The following is a 20,311-nucleotide window of genomic DNA, read 5'->3' as shown; positions in this document are numbered from 1 at the left end:
ATTCCCCAGGTTGACCAGAGCCCTGGGAGCATGACAAATAGGTGGGCTCCCGTCTCAGTGGCAGAGAATCCAAGGGATTTGCCTGAGCACAAGACTGTCCAAGTGGTGTGGCAGGTATGAAGCTCACTTTAGGTTTGCAATCAATTAGTAATTTGTACTGGTAACATTGAAGGGCCGATTTTCCTTTTGCTACTACTCATTCTCCAGCAGAGAGGACTGGCTTGGGGATACTCTAGATCTAAAACTGTTTGCTTGGAGTTATAAACTACTAAGCTTGAACGACTAAAATATAGATGCTCATAGCCCTAACACCATGTTGGACTTTGCTGTCTGCCTGCCTCTGATGTGAAACTATGTCCCTTTCCTGGCTGGATTATCATCTACAAAGTGCTGTGTTCTGCTGAGCTGAAGTGCATAACTTCATACAGCACACAGTGTTGCAGCTTGTGCGAGAATGTACTAACAGCCTTGCAGAACACTTCAGTAGGAACCTTCTTTTCCCTAACATTTAAAAAACAGAAATTTAAAGAGCAACTCTCAACAGGGTGAGAAGCAAGGAACAAAGTCTAAGAGCCCCAAAGACTGTAGTGCGGGATCCTAAATGACAGCAAATGCAGGACTTCCCTCGAGTGGTGGGAATGAGCTTAGAATCCTGTTCTCACTGGCACTGGTTGACTTTTCCATTTTAGAGTCTTATGTGGTTGAGGCTGGCCTTGAACCTCTTTACTCCACTTCCCCACCATGCTGGGATTACAGGTGTACACAGTCATGCCTGCCTACTTATTTTCAGAGCAAACCAATCTCCCTTGGCTGATCCTCAAGTGTTAGATCAGCACTTGTTCCTCCTTGCCCTCATAGGCCTCACCTGGTCTTTGGGTGGCACAGTTTTTCTCTTCTCTCCCTGTTCTGGTCCACCAACCATTACTCCCTGAGAATAGACCAGCTTTATAACCAATTCAGAAGATAAAGTTAAGGCTAGCTGTCATGGATACCTGTTATCTCTCAGTGCTTAGGAGACCAGAGCAAATAGATCTCTAGTTTTAAGGCAGTCTGGACTATATTGTGAGAGCTCATCTACCCAAAACCAAACCAAACCACCCCCAAACACAAAGCACCTGCTAGAGAAACTCCTTAGCGCTCTCCTCCCACTTTGAAGACCTTTCTGGAAGTTTCTTTCTTAGGCAGCTGTGGTGGCAGATGCTAATAAGCCCAACTTTCAGAAGACTGAGACAGGAGGAACCAGAATTCAAGTCCAGCTTGGGCTATGTAACAAAAACTCACATTCCACACACACTGATGCTGCACTTAAAGCCCCGGACTTAAGAGCAAACCTTGCTCCGTCAGAAAGCCCACAGAGGAAGCCAAGCACTTAAAGCCTAATCAGATCTCTGGAGAACCTGTTAAGTTTATTCTGAAAGAAGAAAAAAATGTCAATTGTCATTCATAGGTCTGAGGGAATTTCATTTTTTATTTGCATTTAAAGTCCCTCTTCTTCCTTATGTTCCCATCTGTGAATGGCTTATACTTGAACTTCATGTTAAGTTCCCAGCAGGAGAAGAGTGGGGAACGCCTCACCACATACAAAAGCACAACCCCAATCTCTCCACGTCGATAATGTCATCTTCTTTCTTGGGGTGTTACACGCTCTATAGAACCTGATGTTTCCCGGCTGCTGTCTGGTGTGAGGAGAGAAACGCAGCACACAGCCCTGCAGAGGACGGCGGTGGAAGAGAGCAGAAGCGCTTGCATGACGCTGGTCCAGTTCCCAGGAGCCTCCAGGATGCACTCGGACTCCTGAGGACATGGTTCTGTGGCAGACAGTATGAGGAAAGCCCTCTCTGCCCTGGGCCCTCACGACTGCACTGTGTTCTAAAGGCAAAGGGCATGTGGTTAGGGAGCAGACTGGGCCCCCGTACAGTGCCAGAGTGACTAGTGCACCATTTGAGGACAAGTGGGGGAGGCATGCATGGCTGGATTCCCCAGAGACAAGCAGAAAAGCTGGGGCACAGACCAATTCTAGTGTAACAGGAAGACTGCAGATCATAACGATGGTCTCTGATTTGGCATCAAAGGTGTGATACTGTCAAGGCCACAGTGGCTGAAAGTGGCACCACCAGCATGCTGCAGCAAGAGAATGAATGGCTGACACGTGTGTGATCGGAGGATGTTCTGGGAGTGCCTTAGCCAATAGCTCAGAGCTTCACAGGAAGGCCACTCTGCCTGGCAAGCTTCTCTTGGACACTGTCTCCCGTGGAGCCTTCGAGGCACTTACATAGCATATTTCTGTGTCCACTCTCTTGCTAGTCTGTTGTATCTGGAAGAAAAAGCAGATGGAGCGACACCCTCACTTGGAGTGTTATCCTTTCAATGTGGAGCAGAGAACATAAGGCTGTGCTGGGCAGGCATGGGGACTGATGGGTGAGAGAGACAGAGGCTTTCTTTGGAACAGAAGCATGTCAGTCATGGGGGTAACCCGTTAGCTTGGCGGTTCCTGTTGCTCCTCCGTAACTACCTGTGGTGGAACATGCACTAACGCAAACCTCATCTTTTCTCTCCGATGCCCTTCAGTATGAATGCATGATGTGCAAAGAGTTCAGCTTGGAATATTCCAGCTGTCTGGCACACAAACTCCAGAATGCTGGCATAGTCTGCGAATCCCTATGACCCCTGTAGCTGGATCACCTCTCTGTGAATGGCTTATCACATCCCTTGACTGTTTACCATGAACATAAAACACCATCTGCTCTGTGGTACCTAGTGGGGCACACACTCTGTAGGTGTGTGCATTTAGCTTCATACTGTAATGAGAACTGATGCCATACATACAACAGTCAATCAGAAATGTGTAACTAGAGGATACTGAAAAAATAATGTTGTTCTCTCTAAAATAGCTCCCACTAAATATTAAAATAAATAGAGCTTCAGCTGGGCATGGTGGTGCGCTACAACCCCAGCACTCAAGAGAGAGAAGTAGGTGGATCTCCGAGTTCAAGGCCAGACAGGGTTACTCAGTGAGACCCTGTCTCAAACTTAACACCAACAAAACAAACAAGAAAAACCTTAAAGTCCAGTCAGTTCAAACTCACTTTGACTGGTACTGGGAAACTTCATTAAGGAAAATAGATTTATAAAGGCTTCAAGAAAAAAAGCTTGAAAAAAACCCTTTCTATCCTAATCTCTTCAGACAAAACTAACCGATGAGCTAAGACTTATTAATCTTTTTGTTTATATGGTTTGCTTTTTTGAGACATAGTTTCTCTGTGTAGCCCTGGCTGTACTGGACTCACTTTGTAGACCAGGCTGGCCTCAAACTCAGAGATCTACCTGCCTCTGCCTCCTGAGTGCTGAGATTAAAGACGTGCGCCACTACTGCCCAGCTTTTTTGCTATTTTTTAAAAATTAATTTATTTCATGTGCACTGGTGTTTTGCCTGTATGTCTTGTGTGAAGGTGCCAGATCCTCTGGAACTGGAGTTACAGACAGTTGTGAGCTGCCATGTGGGTGCTGGGAATTGAAAACTCTGTGTCGAAAAACCAAAACCAAACCAGACAAATAAACAAACAACAACCACCACCACCACAGAGCACTGGCTACTCTTTCTAGAGGATCCAGGTTCAATTCCCAGCACCTCCATGACAGCTCACAACCCTCTGTAACTCCAGTTCCAGGGGAGCCAATACTATCTTCTTGCCTCTGTGGGCACCACATACGCACGTGGCGCAGAGACATGTATACAGGCAAAATACCCACATAAAATTTTAAAAAAGACAAAGCAGATGCGGCTCTAGAGCACACATTGGCCGGTGCCATCCACAGGTCTGCCACACTTGACCCAGCTCAGAGACTGACCCATGCTAGTGACTCCTGCACATGCTTTAGCAACCAAGCTTCAGGATAAGGCTGTGCCTGGCCAGCGGAGGGAGTCTCACGATTCTGGGTCTGGCAATCAGTGCAGAAGCAGCTGGCAGTGAGGGCTGGGTCTGCTGACCACACAGCCACACACTGGACTTCTAATCTTCACCAGGAAACCAACCTTGGCAGTGCGGCCCACCTTGACTGCTTCAGCCTCACTCTGGGCATTTCCAAGCCGACAACCCCCTTATTTTCTGTCATAAACCTTCTGCTTTAATTCAGAGTTTCCTCGTCACAGTTTTCAGTCCTCTGCTGGCTGACCCCTGACTTAGCTGTCCTCAGGTCAGGGCTTGACACCTTTTTAGGATTCGGCAGTGATAGCTGTGAGCTATCCAGGAGGGCAAGGTGCTTTCATCCCTTCTCCCTCCTCTGAGTCAAAGGGTGTGTCAGGAAGAGCCAGGAGGCTACGCCAGGGCACACCACTGCATACATGGGCTTGGCTTGGGCAGGAAGATGTCCGTGGGAACCTGGGCAGCCGCCCACAAAGCCAACCCAAAGAGGAGGCATACTTCTCTCTGTCGGCCTTGTAGGTGTGGGCTATTTCTGGCACCAGAGGGTCATCAGGGTTGGGGTCGCAGAGCAGAGAGCAGATGGATAAGAGAACTAGGAAGAAAAGAGAGGGTCAGTCAGTGGAGGCCACGAGCCTGTGGGTCCCCTGCGGGTCCAGTGAAGCTCCTCCACTTCACTGTTCCCTCAACACTCCAATGGAATGATTCTCTCTGCTGTTCAAACACCAGCATGATGCACATCACAGTATAGTTCCAGCACACTGTTCTAGGACACCTCCCTCCTCTGTGAGGTCCTGGTCTTTACCTCCCTACTTCCTGGAAGCCCCTGAAGTCTTAGCTCTCCCACTCTTCCAAATCCCCTTGTCTGTGCCCATACCACATATCTGTAGTGCCCCAGAAGTCTTTGTTTACTGGTAAGAAGACAGGAATCAGAATACTGAAGTTAGAGTGAGATCTGAACCAGGACTGCAAAGCCAACGCATCTTCCTGCTTCTGTGCTCTCCTGTGTGGAGACGGTGCCAAAGGCCTTGAACAAAAGAAGTCATTTACCAGGGCTTGCCAAGGAGCCGGTGAAACTGTGAGAGCTGTATTTGCGCTTTGCCTTAAATCTACCATGACTCAAAACAAACTTGCTTCAGTGAGTCCGAAGTCCTGACAACAGTTTCCTACGGGTAAAGCTACCTATGGGCAGGTGGGTCCCCTTTAATGAAGAGACTCAATTCCAATGTTCTGAAAGCCTGCCACTGGAGGGCTGTGGACCTCTCTCCATCCACTCAGGGCTGCCTGTCCTTTCTCAAGTGCCCCTTGCTGCTACTCTCCTCTCCACCCTCTTTTCTGACTCCTTGCCTAAGACGCCACTGGCCCTGGGGGCTGGCAGACTCTGATGGCTGCTCCTGACTTGCCTGGACAGTGGGATAAGGCTGCCTACCTGAGATACAACCCAGAGAAGAGACATTCTGACAGAATGTTGGCCTGTTTCCTAGATGTGTTAGTCTGACAGAGTGCACTGCGACCCTGCACAGTAGAGGCAGTGGCTCTGTCCTGGATTACCATATCCACCTACAGGCCTTTCTAGCCTTCCAAAGGCCACCCTGCCAGTTGTCCCAGGCAATCTGGTGCCTCTCCCAATGCCCAAAGCTCTGCCACTTGCTTTGCCTTATGTCCCACTTATATGGGGGGCGCGGCTTTTGTTGTTCCACCTACCCACACCCGTACTCAATCTTAGTTCAGAGCACCTATACTTCTGTAGCATGGATAGATTAGACTGTTTTGTTTTTTTGAGACAGGATTTCACTGTATAGTCCTAGCTGTCCTGTAGACTAGGCTGGCCTCGAACTCACAGAGATCTGCCTGTCTCTGCCTCCCAAGTGCTGGGATCAGAGGTGTGTGCCACCACACCCAGCTAAACTGAATTCTTAATCTCACTCATTGCAAGCTCATTATCACTTGTTTTGGGAAGGGAAAATGCCTTAACGGATTCTTGAGATCAGGTCCTGTGTCTGTCCTTTCAGAGACGACTCACAGTCTGTGTTGGTCCTCCTTGGATCAATGAAGGAAGGAAGGAAGAGACAAGTTGAATATTTGCCTTTTGACTTTTAGGTGAAAATTGCAAGTTGTCTTCTTGTACCCATTTGGCAGTTTTGAGCATCACACGGCATCTCAACTGACTGCTGAGAACTACTAGGACATAGGTGCTGTGCTTTACAAGCTGTCTCCTTACAGTGTGGAGAAGGAGGTGGCACAGGACGGGGCAGGACTCTGAGATCTGGGGAAGTTGTCTGTTCTTCCTGAGCTTCCATGTACACTAGCCAGCAAAGGGGTAAAAGTACATGAGACAGACATGCTGAGAACATGTCAGTCTCTACCTTTGGACACAGTCAATGCTGGGGACCACTGTGACCTCAGGATGTCCAGGCAGATGCTGCCATTGCTGTTGATATTGGGGTGATAGATTTTGGTAGTGAAAGCAACCTGTGAAAATAAGATAGCAAGTCAGATAAGCCACAAGGAACTCTGGAAACTAATCCAAGTGAAGATCAGCTTCATCTCTGTGAGCAGTGCACCCACCCCAGCTCCTGCGGGGCCTAGGCAGGCAACCCCAAGAGGAGCACTGCTAGTATTCTGACCAGTTTCCAAGGGGTTAGGATTCTGACTCGCTCTCAGGCTTAAATGGGCGGGGCCCGGAGACCTATCCCCCACATGCTGGTGATATAGCCAACTTGCCAGCCCATTTCATTGCCTGACTCACTTGTGGGCAGGGGCAGCACACTCCTATGCCAGGATAATGTAACAATAGTAATGCCTAAGAGATTTTAAATCTTTTTAAAATGCCACGCACTTCATTTTTTATATTGTAAGAAGACATTCGAGAAATCTTGAACCTTTCCTTGGGAGTTTTTAGGAAGTGATTCAGGATATAAATACCAGTTATACATACCTTTTAACACAAATCTGTAATTCTGCAAGGACTCAAGAGTACCAGTCTACTACTACTGTTTTGCAGACACCCACTGTCTGCTCTTCTATGATATGGAGTTCAGTATTGATTGATAATACTAATTTATCTAAAACTTTTATTACCTTTTATAAGATCCACTTCACAGAGGTCAAACGAGCTCCAGATAAATGAGTTTTCAGTTTTCCTCACCCATCTATTCCTAAGGATAGTATTTCTCTCTCTCCTGGTCTCCCTTTCCCAATTACTAAGACCATGGGCCAAGAGGTTCCAAACAAATTCATAAATCTTCACTCTTGTCTCTAGTCTGTGTCTGTTTCAGTGGGCTTCCATCTGGATGACTGACATATCCAGGCATCAAGCTACTGACTTCAACCTGTGAGACAACGTGGACCTGCTGAAGGCTGATGTGGACCAGTCCAGCCAGACATAATTATTTCCTGTCTCAACAGCCAGGCCAGATGACCACATGCCTGGGTTCCCTTCTTATCTTTAACTAGCCCGAGTCCTGACCACTTGTGCCCCATTTCTGCTTGAAGCAGCTATGGAGAATATGTCATTCTGTGCTCCCTGTTCCCAGGACAGGCTGGAGGGCTAGCTTAGGGATGGAACCCCTGGCATAGAGTCACCAAGAGGGTCGTTTCCCTTTTCTCAGAGGGTCCTTTTTCTCAGAGTTGGGCCATACCCCAACTCTGTTCCCATTCAGCCTTGGGATCTTTTCCCTGTCACTCTTCTTTTTTTTTTTTTTTAAAGATTTATTTATTCATTCCTTTATTTAGTATGCATGTATGTCTACGGGCCAGAAGAGGGCACCAGATCTCATTACAGATGGTTGTGAGCCACCATGTGGTTGCTGGGAATTGAACTCAGGACCTCTGGAAGAACAGCCAGTGCTCTTAACCTCTGAGCCACCTCTCCAGCTCCCCCTGTTACTCTTCTTTGCCTTCTAAGGAGACAGCTTAAGAAATAATTATTTCTATAAAAGTCATTCAGGATTGTAGTCTGGCTGTACTCAGGGATCAGAACTATAGCTATAGGGCATTAAAAATGGTGGTGGATTCAGATATCACTGCCAATGGCTTAGAGAATGTCTCTCCTTACTCTGGATCTATTCAGGCTTAAGAATGTGAGCCTCCCTGTCCTTGCTGACTTCATTGGGCTGTGACCAACTGGGAAACCTGTATATTCAGATTTAATTTGTATATGGTTTCAAAGTTAATTTAATTTATAATTTTAATAGATTTTGCTCCCCCAGTCCTCAAACACCTGTAGAGATCTGAGAATATGGCATTTAATACAAAAGCTTTTGATGACAGACAGACATGTCAACTGCTGGCAGCATCCTGTATCTCCTCAAGAAGACAGATGGCCGCAGAAGAACTTCCACCCGGAAGCTCATGGCAAGGCTGGGCATGCAGAGAAAAGCTGAGATGCTGTCCAGACTGTGAATATGAGGAGCAACAGGGATCGGTTGTCCTCTCTGCCAAGACAAGTAGAATGACCTCCCCAAATTTCTACTTCACAGAATAAAAAATCTAACAGATCTTCTGGGCTTATCATTGGGGCTTCTGTTCCCCTCAATGACCATAGACAGACTTGGGATTGCTGCCTAAGTAACTGGAAAGCTGTTTCACTTCTTCTTAAATTTATCCTTCTCAGATATGATGATGTTCGATGACTAGGGTATCAGTTTAACTGCCCCAATCCCAAGATTACAAGCACCTTGGTAGCTCATTAATAAGTTTCCTGTTATAAGACAGGTATGCCTCATTCACAGACTTCATGATACAGGATAGACTGGTTTCAGATATAACTCCAGAGGTTCAAAGTTTTAATATTGATAAATGCAGCTTTGATAAACTGATAAAACATTGACTACAAAGAGCTCTTAAGCATCCTTAAGTGAATTTTTAACCCTTTTGCTATGATAAAAATCTATTTCCGCTGTCTTACAGATACGACAGGCTCCTGAGGAAAGTTCCGCTACTGTATCAAGAAATCTGGTCTGATGAAAACAGTCTCCAGAGCCCATTCTGACCTCACCCATTTTTGAGCATAGTTTGCAGTTTCCCTCCTCCCGCCTGGGCCAAGGGCTCCCCAGATACGCCAGCCCCTGCAGCTGCTGACACCAGCTCTGAGGATGCCAACTGGTGCACCCCTACCTCCAGAGAAAGGCTCCTGCTCTCCTAAAGAACACATCATCTCTCAACTCACTGCCGGTACCACCTCTCCAGGCTCAGGCGGGCACCTGCCCAGCAACTGGAACCTGGTTTCCAAGATGTCCCAGTAAAGGGCGTATCCATTCGCTCTCATGTCTCACTCACTCACCCTTGCCTCTTCTGTACAACCAGGGCACTTTTCTGTTCCATTGTTTCTGGCAGTTATCACTCTTCCCATGGCTAGCCCAGCTCGTAAGGCCAATGATAATAATCTATTTTTTCTCCTAACAACCTCAAGGAACAGATGCCTGAGATCTCCACAATGACAGCCAACAATGCTTCTTCACTCATGCCTCCCGCTGTGCCTGACTCCTGGTTTCCCCCTCCCCACTTCATCCCTTGTCAGCCTAAAGCAGTCTTGGGAATTCAGCACCCTTGTTCCCCTACCTGCTAGCCATAACTCATCTTTTTATAATAATCAAAATGGAGGAATATTAATATTCCGATCCGCTCCTTGGAAACCAATGTTAGTATTCTGACCCACTCCTTGGTGCCACCCTGAGTGTGATGTAAAAGTCTCATTTTAAGGAAAACCCCTCCCCTTCCTCTCTCTATTCTGCCTTTTTTCCCATGAGGTGTGCACCTCTGACCCCCTCTGTAGGGAAAGGGGCTAAAGAAACCCACCCTGTCTCTGGAGCCCAGAACCAGGGAAAGAAATACAGCCTGGGTTGGGGACCTGAGCCAGAGAAATGAACACTTTATCCCCAAACCCAGAACCAAGGAAACATGCCCTGACTCTGAAACTAGTACCAAAGTAACCCTCTTGGTCCCTAGAATCAGAGTCAGTGAAAGAAATGTGCCCTGGCCTTAGAAGTAGTGTCAAACAGCCAAGAAAGGCCAGTGAAAGAAATACAGTTTGGCTCTGAAATCAGGGCCATCTCTGCTCCTAGCCAATAAAACTGACCAATCCCTGGGCAGAAAAAAAACTAACCACTTACTGGTTGACTCCGCCCCCAAGACATCCTATATAAACTGCCTTGCCTGGTCAGTTGTGGGCTGTTCTCTCCACCCTGGTAGAGGCAGCTACTCTCCTGGACTCCTCCTTCCCAAATAAATCTTTCTCAAAAGAGTTTTGGGTGTGAAGATCTTCATTCACTGGCATAGAGAAGAACCTTGCTGAGACATCCCACAGTGGACAGAGCAAGGAGGAACTGAACAGAAAAACTTTGCTGAGATGTCCCTCAGTGGATAGAGCAAGGGAGAGCTGAAAAAGTAACTTTTCTCATTTCTGCAGGGCTTTCCCCTTTTGCAGAGTGAAGCAAAAGAGGCAACATCTTAGGCTGGAGAAGCAGAGCTCTGCTCGGAAGCCCCCTTAAGTGGGGGCTGAGCAAAGCTCAGCTGTAGAGGCTCCACACCAGGTATGGCCTGACTCTCCTGAACTGTCAGGATACCCTTCCTGTCCTAGCAGCTCCAGGCCTGACTCTCCCGAGCAGTCAGAATAACTTCACCTCCAGGACAGAGCTGTCCTAAGCGGCTCGAGGTATCCGGGATACCTCACCCTCCAGGGCTGCTGTCTCATTGCAGCTCCAGCCATCACCTGACTCCCCAAGTGGTCAGGATACTTCTCTCCCAGAGTTGTAAAACTTATACCCTCTCTCTCTTCCTCTCTCTCTCTTTCCTACCTTTCTTTTTGTCTATTATAATAAACCATTTCTGTGCGGATGCAGTGTCTGGGTTGTGAATGAATGTCCACTACCACTGCCGCTGCCATGCCTGCATGGTATGTCCTGCCCGCTGCTGCATTTGCCCAGTGTGCCCACCATGTTTCCCTGCATGCATGGGATACCCGCCTGGGTCAGCCCATTTCTTGCTGGATTCTCATTTTGAACATGGGGACTGATGCCAACTTTCCTAAGCACTGTGCTGTGAAGAGTAACAAGCAGGGTGGTAGAACCCCAAAACCCAAATATCTGCGCTAAAACCAACTTAATTATGGTTTTGAGAAGGAAGCAGTCCCCATGAGAAACAGCCAGATAAAATTCACTCTCACTCTTTGCTTAGCTACTTTAGTGACTAGGATGAAAAAGAATTTGTTTGTTTATCAAGAAGGAGTGGTACTATGTAGCTCTGGCTGTCCTGGAACTCACGCTATAGACCAGGCTGGCCTTGAACTCAGATATCTGTCTGCCTTTGCAACAGAGTGCTGGGATTAAAGGCATGTACCACCACCACCACCACCTGGCTGTAGGGCATTTTCTTGATCAATGATTGGTGTAGGAAGCCGCAGCTCACTGTGGGTGGTGGCATTCTGGGCCCTGAGTTGTATAAGAAAACAGGCTGAACAAGCCATGAGAAGCCAGGCCAGTAAGCAGCACTTCTCAATAGTCTCTGCACATGTCCTGTCTCCAGGTTCCTGCTTGAGTTTCTTCCCTGATATTCCTTGCTGATGGAGTATAACCTAAGAGTCGTAAGATGAAATAAACCCTTTTTTCTCTAAGGTGATTGGTCATGACATTTTATTACAGCAAGAGAGAACATAAGACAAGGACTAATCGTGGATATCTGAAGTTTAATGTCCCAGCAGGTTGTAACCATTGACCTGGAATGGAAGCGCATTGGGAGAGGTACACATACAGCTCTTTATCTGTGACACAGAAGGTCATTATAAGCTGTCCTTTTATCAAAACATTATGAGAGTTGGGGGCAGCTCACCTTTGGGGGCTTGAAAGGATAATCTGTAGGGAAGTGGATGGTCAGGAAAAAAACACCTCCTTGGTAAGGACTGTCATTCTGGAAGGTCAAGGCAGAGGAAGAAATCAGTGCCTGCCAGAATCATGAAGCACTAGAAACAAACTAGAGCTGTGCATGCAGCAGCACCACCTACCGGGCCCATGATGGTGGCCTGCCAGTGGAACACTGCAAGACAAAAGAGAAGGGCTGTAAGAGACGCCTCAGTGAAGGGTGTCTGTTCTACTAAGAAGTTGCCGCTAAGCTCAGGGCACAAGGTCCACACAGAACCACCTCATTTCTGACACTAACTACAAGTTTGGGGCTTTGAAAAGCTTTCTCTCTCCCCTCCCCTCCCCTCCCCTCCCCTCCCCTCCCCTCCCCTCCCCTCCCCTCCCCCCCCTCTCTTTCTCTCTCTCTCTCTCTCTCTCTCTCTCTCTCTCTCTCTCTCTCTCTCTCTCTCCTGAGACAGGGTTTCTCTGTGTAGTTTTGGTGCCTGTCCTGGAACTCACTCTGTAGATCAGGCTGGCCTCAAAGTCACAGAGATTCGCCTGCCTCTGCCTCCCCAGTGCTGGGATTAAAGGTGTGAGCCATTGCCACCTGGCTGAAAAGCACCCTCAAGCTCCATAACTCACCAGGACTCCCAGGGATCCCTGGAAGCTACTGGATCCAGGGTTCTAGTTACTAAAGAATCCACATGAAATTTCCTGGACAGTCACTGCCCATCGGGAATGCTTACCAGGGCAGCAGTGTAAGACTGCACCGTGACATGACTGATGCTCAGCAGGCTCAGAGACAGGGCTCCAAGATCTCAGATCTTTTTTGGTGTTTTTTTTCAAGATTTATTTTTATTTGATGTGTGTGGGTATTTTGCCTGCATGTATATATGTGTATCATGTATGTGCCTTGTAGTGAGAAGGCTATAACAGCGTTGGATCCCCAGGAACTGGAGTTGAAGACAGTTGTGGATGCAACATGGGTGCTGGGAACTGGAATCAGGCTCTCTGGAAGAGCAGCAAGTGCTCTTGACTGCTGAGCCCTTTCTCTAGCCGCATGACTGATTAACTACACAGGTATAACTACTCTCTCTTTGCAGAGAATTACACCTTAGCTAGTCTTCTGCCAATTTACAAGTTACTGTTGACAAGCTTTTCTGTTCCCTACTTTTCCCCTGATTCATTTTGAAGCCCTTTTGGAGAGTCTCTCTCAGGCTGTGGGGCCTCCTGGTCCCTCACCTCATCTCCCCCAGTGGCCCAGGCAGTGTTCTGAGGACACAATGACAAGTCAAGAGGGAGCCTTCCTGTTCTTCTCAAGTTCCTGCTCTTCAGCAGCCAGACTTTGTTACCAACCCTCCTGTTCTCTCCGGGACCTTGGGCTGTCTTCACTGCTCTGCCTGTGCCCAGAGCGGCTCCTGTGTGTGTGCGCTCATCGAGGCTGCCCTGAATGCCCCAAATAGCCATATCCAAGGCTACAGAGTACCTCAGGGCAGTGGACTCCAGAGCCTCTATGGAAGCTGTCTTCTCACTCATGGGGTGAGCTTCTGAGTTTTTAGAGGTCTTCCTCTCAAGAGGATTCATCTCATACAAATCCATGACAGGTACTGAAGGTGGGCAAAGTCTAAGGCTTGGACCTGTCCTGGTTTTCCCGTCACCTGTCGGTCCATGGCAGCAGGACAGGGACAAGACTCACGTTTTGAACACAAGGACTAAAGAGAAGCTTCTGAAACTTTCTCCTTGGCTGCAGATCTTCCTCAATATTTCAATCAAATGCTCACTTACAGTTGCCTGAGCTAATGGACTATCCCTTCTTTAAAGCATTTTAAACTGATTGTTGTTGTGTGTGTGGTGCCACCATGCACATATAGAGGTCAGAAGATGACTGTGGAGTCGCCTCCTTCCTTTCATCTGTGAGTTCTGGGGATTGAACTCAGGCCATGAGACAGGAGCAGCAAATGCCTTCACCTGCTGAGTCATTCATGGCTTGAAAGTATCACTTCTTTTGCTTTTGACTGTTTTAATTCCATCTTATGCTAATTATTTGGTTCTTAAATTCTTATTTATTCTTACTGTGTCTATGATGTCTGTGTAGGGCTGCTCATGTGCCGTGGTGTGCATGTGGAGGTCAGAGGACAGTGCTCTGTGGGGTCAGTTCTCTCCTTCCACCTTTACATGCACTCGGGATCAATTCAAGTTGCCAGGTTGGCAAGGCCCACACCTTTACCCATCAGCTATCTCAATGGAACTAGGATTACAAGTATGTACTCCAGTGTGGGTACTGTGTATCAAACGCAGATCCTTAGGTACTGACTGAACCAACTCTCAGTCCTAAAAAAAGTTCTTATAAAGTAATAGTAAAATATACATAACATAAAAATAATCATTTACAAGAGGCTCAAAATTTAAGGCTATTTATATGGTCTAAAAAAAGAAATTATGGGGCCAGGGAGATGACTCACTGAGAGAGAGTGAGAGTGTGTGAGAGAGAGAGAGAGAGAGAGAGAGAGAGAGAGAGAGAGAGAGAGAGAGAACGTGTGCGTGCGTGCGTGCGTGCGTGCGTGCGTGTGTGTGTGTGTGTGTGTGTGTGTGTGTAGACAGGTGCATCTTAGGGGCTAGATAATTAACCAGCCAGTCTAGCCAAAAAGGCGAGTTCCAGGTTCAGTGAAAGACCCTGTCTCAAAAAATAAGATAAAGGGGCTGGAGAAACAGATCGGTGTTAAGAGCAGTGGCTGTTCTTCCAGAGCACCCAGGTGCAATTCCCAGCACCCACATGGCAGCTCACAACTGCTTATAACTCCAGTTCCAGGGTTTCTGATGTCCTCTTCTGGTTTTTGAAGGTACTGTTGTGACTAGACGTACATGCAAATAAAATAATAAAGTATATATAAAATAATAAAAAAATAAAGTGGGAAACATCTCTGGCCCCCACATGCACACACTTACACAATTTGTATAAATAGCTTTGTGTGCATGGGATTTACTTATTTATTTATTTGGTTTTTCAAGACAGGGTTTCTCTGTGTAGCCCTGGCTGTCTTGGAATTTGCTCTATAGAGCAGGGTGGCCTTGAACTCAAGAGATCCGCCTGCCTCTGCATCCTGAGTGCTGGGATTAAAGGGGTGTGCCACCACTGCCCAGCTTTGTGTTTTATGTTTTGAAATAAAGTCTACTATGTAACCCAGGCTGGCCTTGAACTTTTGAATCTCTTACTTCAACCCTCCGAGTGTTTGAACTACTGATATACATCACTATGCCTGGCCATTTATACAACTTTTAATTGTATAATCCAGTGGCATTATATACATTAATATTCTTTTTTTTTGAAAGATTTATTTATTTATTTTATATATACAGTGTTCTGTCTGCATGTATCGCTGGCCGCCAGAAGAGGGCACCAGATCTTGTTATAGATGGTTAACGAGTCACCATGTGTTGTTGGGGATTGAACTCAGGACTTCTGGAAGATTAGTCAGTGTTCTTAACCTCTGAGCTATCTCTCTAGCCTGTATTAACCTTTTTTTGTAAGATTTACTTTTATTTTCTCTGTGATTGTTTTGCCTGGTTATATGTATGAGTACCACATGCGTGTCTGATGCCTGCAGAGTCCAGAAGAGGGCTGGACTTGGAGTTAGGGGTGGTTGTGAGCCATCATGTGAGTGCTGGGAATCAAACTGGGTCCACACTTTATCCATTCACCTGATAGGCACTGGGGCTGTATTAGCTACTGACACATCGCTGCAACAGAACACCTGAGAAAAGCAACCTAAGGAGGGAGGGGCTTACTAAAGCCCACAGTTCTAGGGTACAGTCCATTATGGCAGAGAAGTCACGGCAGCATGTGCTCCAGGCAGCTGACCACTGCCTCCACAGTCAGGAAGACAGACAGACCGACGCTGATGCTCAGCTCGCTTTCTTCTCATTTATTCTGGGACTCCCTCCATGGAAAGGTCCCCCCACATTTAGGGCGGATCTTCTCACCTCACCCTAATCTTCTTACAGGCAGAGCTGAGGTCTGTTTCTATAGCGACCCAATCCAGCCATAGCTATCAAAGGCTGTTCCCACGGGATCAGACCCCGCCTGCCCGCTCTTCAATTCTTTGCTGTGTGGAAGATGCCATCCTCCTTACAGTCTTCCTTCACTGTGACCGCAGTCACTGTGACCTCAGTCACTGTACAGTGAGGAGGACTGTCCAGAGCCCCAACAGCCCACAAGTTGAAGTGAGATGTGAGCAGAACAAGGGCTTGGAAACCCTAGTGGGGGGTGACTCAGCCTCCAGCCAGCCTGCTGTGAGGGTGGTGGAGGTCTGGCCAGAGCTGCTTCTCTGGTCTCCTTGTGGAGGGGCACAGAGGTGGAGAACAGTTACTCACGCTCTTCCTGCTTGGCAGAGGCGTGTGGCAGCTACCACAGCCCTTGCCAGTCTCCTGCCAGCCTGGCTCACAGGGACAGTCCTCTTCAATCAGCTGGGGACCACTGTACTAGTAGCCCATGTCTGATCTGGGACAACCTGACTTCCTTATGACTCAGTAGAAAAAGAATGACTTCTGACCCTGCAGGCTCCATCTGGAATGTAACCTGACCAGTCACACAGAGGTGAGCTCATGAGCCCCTAAAAAGCAATTCCGGCAGTAGCCTGCAGATAGATCTTCACTGCTTAGCCTGCCCACTTTACTAAGTTCTCAGACTTTCCCCTTCCTTCCTTTCTTTTTTATATATACATATATTTTTATTTTTTGGTTTTTCAAGACAGGGCTTCTCTGTGTAGTTTTGGTGCCTGTCCTAGCTTTGTAGACCAGGCTGGCCTTGAACTCACAGAGTTCCACTTGGCTCTGCCTCCTGAGTGCTGAGATTAAAGGCGTGCTCCACCACCACCACCACCACCACCACCACCACCACCACCACCACCACCACCACCACCACCACCACTGCCGGGCCCTTCCTTCCTTTCTGTCTTTTTGGATACTGGCCAAAATCCTAAGCATGCTCAAACTGCCTCTTCTCTGGACTTTCTCACCATGTCTCTGAAGAACCCAGTTTCCAACTTCATACAGAGGCTGAGCTCCATTGCTGAACACACCTGTCATGAACTCTAACTTAAGAGGCAATTATTTCTCCTCTTCTCCATCTCTCTCCTCCTTGCAATTGATGAAATTTACAGCTCAGCTGTCCTGCTGTTATTGTTCTCAAATTCTAATATAAGGGATAATGTCCTTGAGCTTCAAAAACAACAAAACAAACAAACAAAAAAGAAAGAAAAGAAAAAGTAGTCCACACTAGACAAGGTGGCACACACTTATAATTCCAGCAATCTGGAAGATAAGACAGGAAAATTAATAGTTTGAGGCCAATCTGGGCTACAATTATGTATTCCAGGCCAGCCTCAGCTGTCTCAAAAGAAAGCAAAAACAAACTAACAAAAAACAATTTGTAAGCATGTGAAAGAAAACAATTAGATTTCTTAAAAACTACTCAACTGAGGAGAGTGGGAATGAAGTCTGGTCCCTGACAACACTGGAGGTTTTGGTTGCAAGCCTTCCGAAATCTTCTGGAAAAATACTTACAGTCATCACCTACAGGTCCTGCAGAGCACTGAGCAGGAGGATCCCTCTGTAAGTCAGTCAGTTCCTGGAATACAAGAAAGGAGTCAGGCTGCTGTATGGCTAGGGAGCTGCATTTATACACTGGTCGTCTAGCTATGACCAATTCTGCTGGTACAAGTCCTTCAGAGACAGTTGGGAGGAAGGCCAGGCAGGAGCCTACTTACAGAGGTGGATACAAAATGGTCAAGAGTTAATGGTGACAGACTAGGGAGATGGTTCAGCACTTAAGAGCACTTGCTGCTCTTCCAGAAGACCAGAGTTCTGACCCCAGCACCCACTTCAAGGGGCTCCAGGGGATCCAACACCCTCTTCTGGCCTCCAAGGGCATCCTTACACATGTGACACAGACATACACAAATGCACACAGACATACGAACAAAGTAAAGATAGAGAGTTCAAGGTGAGCAATAGTTTGTACATAGGAACCAAAGATCAAACTGAGATCCAGACGACACCTTTGGGGGTTCCTGGTTACAACTTGTTATTTTGTCTTTTTTTTTTTCAGAGCTGAGGACCGAACCCAGGGCCTTGCGCTTGCTAGGCAAGTGCTCTACCACTGAGCTAAATCCCCAACCCCCCTGGTTACAACCTATGATGGCTAACCTTGGTTCTCAACTTGACTATATATGGAATCAATTAAAATGCAAGCAGCTAGACACACCTGTGAGAGATTGTCTTGACTGGATGATGTGAGGTGGGAAGACCCATGCTGGCCACACCATCTGGTGGCAGCCCACATAAAAGGACACGGGAGAAGGAGGCTTTTACTGTTTTCCTGCTTGATCTCACTCTTGCTGGCAAGCTCATCTATCCTGCAATCCTTTGCTGGTGGTAAAACCTACTTCTGTGGGATTCCAAGAGACTGAAGACCAGCTGAGACATCCAGCCTGGTGATTAAAACAACCACCAAATTCCTCACTTTTCCACACAGAGACAGTCACTGTTGGACTAGCCAGACCACAGCCTCTAAGCCACTCTACCAAGTCCCATAGATATTTTCCCATTCTATCAGTTCTGCTCCTCTAGAAAACCCCAGCTAATCCACCATTGAGAGGAACGTCACACTGTGAGCCTAGCCAGTCCAACAGCTATCAAACTGCCCAAAAGCACATCCTGGTATCACCATTGTGGAGTCAAGCCTGAGAGACCAGAGAGAAAAAACAGCCAAGGAGGAGCCTAATATTAGAATGCCCGTTCTTGTGAGTCTATCAAAGGATTCTAATAGACTCTGGACATTTTGAAATGGCCTCTGTTCTGTCTTCTTGGATGTCTGTCTAGAGCCTATAACCCTAAGATGTTATTCTAGCCCATGCTTGATCTTGGGGAACAGAATCATTTTCTCTGCCCAAAGGGCTCCAGTTTCACCTCTCCCTCATGTTTCTTTCCAGGCACCAGTCTGGAAAGAACTTCCTTTCCTCACTACATCCAACTGCTATACAGTGGGACATGAGTGTGCTTTCAGGGTCCTCTAGATAGGGCCCCTGGAAAGGCAGCCCAACTGCCACACCTGATGACCCCAATCAGTTCAAAGAAGCCATCTAGACTGTCATCAGATAGTTGGGGTTAATTCTTCAGGAGGGGGAAATGATGAGAGCAGGAGATAGCACTTGTTATTCTTACAGAGGATACAGGTTTGATTCCCAGCACCCAAATGGTGGTTCACAACTGTTCATACTGCAGTTCCTGCGGATCAGATGTCCTTCCTTCCTTCCTTCCTTCTTCTTTTTTTCCTTTTTGGTTTTTCGAGACAGGGTTTCTCTGTGTAGTTTTGGAGCCTGTCCTGGATCTCACTCTGTAGATCAGGCTGGCCTCGAAATCACAGAGATTTCCGCCTGGCTCTGCCTCCCGGAGTGCTGGGATTAAAGGTCCAGTTTTTCTTTTTTTAAAGATTTATTTACTTATTATTTATACAGTGTTTTGCAAGCAAAACACCTATACACATAAACTAAAAATAAATACATCTTTTGTTTGGTTGTTTTTTTTTTTTGTTTTTTCGAGACACGGTTTCTCTGTGAAGCCCTGGCTGTCCTGGATCTCGCTCTGTAGACCAGTATGGTCTCGAACACACAGAGATCCACCTGCCTCTGCCTCCCGAGTGCTGGGGCCTGGCAAAGTAAATACGTCTTTTTAAAAAGAGGTTATAAAATATTATTTTGCAGGATAGAAAATTAGAACTTTTAATGCTATGTGCAAATGTGGATCACAAAGTACAGCACACCTTTATTCCCAGTTCTCTGGAGGTAGAGGCAACTCTGTGAGTTCAAGGTTGGCCTGGTCGACATAGCGAGTTCCAGGCTTGTTAGGACTGCATAGAGACCCTGTCTCGAAAAATAAACCAAAACAGAATTACAGCGATTTTTTTTTCAGGAACAGGAAAAGAACGAAAAGCAGATAGGTTAAAATGTTTACCAATGATAACGGGTGGTGAGGGGGAACAGAAGTGGGTTTTATTTTATTTTTCTGCGATGCATCTCCCAAATTCTAGGTTGACGGATTAACACAAGACTGTCGCCTACAGGCTGAAAGCCGCGGCTGATCCTCACCGGCTGGCTACCTCGTTAGGCATTCCCACGCCTCCCCAAACGCCAGCCCGCAGCTGCGCGCGCACGTGACCCGGTCGCGTGACCCCGCCCCCGCGCGCCGCCCGCCCGCCCGGCGCACGCACCCACCTCCTAAATCCGCGCCGGCGGCGGTTCCGCCTCGCGCGGGGCCAGGTGTCAACGCGCCCCGCCGCGGGTTTCTAGTCGCTGCGGCAGCCCGCGGAGTGGAAGGGCGGGAGGACCCCGCGTCCGCCGCTCTTACCTTCTGGATCCGTTTCAGCGCCATGCTCCCGCTGCTCGGGCCCGGCCGGCCCCGCGGGGCTGCCTGAGGCGGCCGCCTGGGCCGCAGCGCTGCACGCCGGGAGCGGCGGACTGCGCGTGCGCGCCGCGGGGCACTGTGGGGCGGTCGTCGTCC

The 20,311-nt window shown here is 47.6% G+C and overlaps 1 protein-coding gene and 1 long non-coding RNA gene across 16 annotated transcripts; one reads left to right on the top strand and one right to left on the bottom strand.

Annotated features, from left to right (window-relative positions):
- Positions 1 to 1,387: 1,387 nt before the first annotated feature.
- Positions 1,388 to 20,290, bottom strand: Ube2d4 (ubiquitin conjugating enzyme E2 D4). Of its 15 annotated transcripts, none has more exons than XM_076545888.1 (8): positions 20,159 to 20,290; positions 17,231 to 17,381; positions 11,920 to 11,951; positions 11,748 to 11,825; positions 6,287 to 6,392; positions 4,422 to 4,515; positions 2,273 to 2,314; positions 1,449 to 1,869 (listed from the first exon to the last, which is right to left on the bottom strand). In XM_076545888.1, exons 1-8 carry the CDS (start codon positions 20,180 to 20,182, stop codon positions 1,647 to 1,649), a joined length of 750 nt encoding a protein of 249 aa, XP_076402003.1. In that variant the 5' UTR covers positions 20,183 to 20,290; the 3' UTR covers positions 1,449 to 1,646. The 15 variants fall into 15 exon arrangements, 12 of the variants coding, with proteins under 12 accessions (XP_076402014.1, XP_076402003.1, XP_076402005.1 ...); XM_076545890.1 differs by having other exon boundaries at positions 17,318 to 17,381; XM_076545894.1 differs by having other exon boundaries at positions 17,318 to 17,381; positions 20,026 to 20,265.
- Positions 15,286 to 18,014, top strand: LOC143267560 (uncharacterized). The gene is made up of 2 exons (XR_013042753.1): positions 15,286 to 16,349; positions 17,862 to 18,014. It is a non-coding gene; the product is annotated as an uncharacterized LOC143267560 (long non-coding RNA).
- Positions 20,291 to 20,311: the final 21 nt, after the last annotated feature.

The sequence above is a fragment of the Peromyscus maniculatus genome, chromosome 10, assembly GCF_049852395.1.
Source record: "Peromyscus maniculatus bairdii isolate BWxNUB_F1_BW_parent chromosome 10, HU_Pman_BW_mat_3.1, whole genome shotgun sequence".
NCBI classification, from domain to species: Eukaryota; Metazoa; Chordata; class Mammalia; order Rodentia; family Cricetidae; genus Peromyscus; species Peromyscus maniculatus.
The sequence above is the reverse complement of the archived record's forward strand: the minus strand, read 5'-3'. Positions and strand labels throughout refer to the sequence as shown.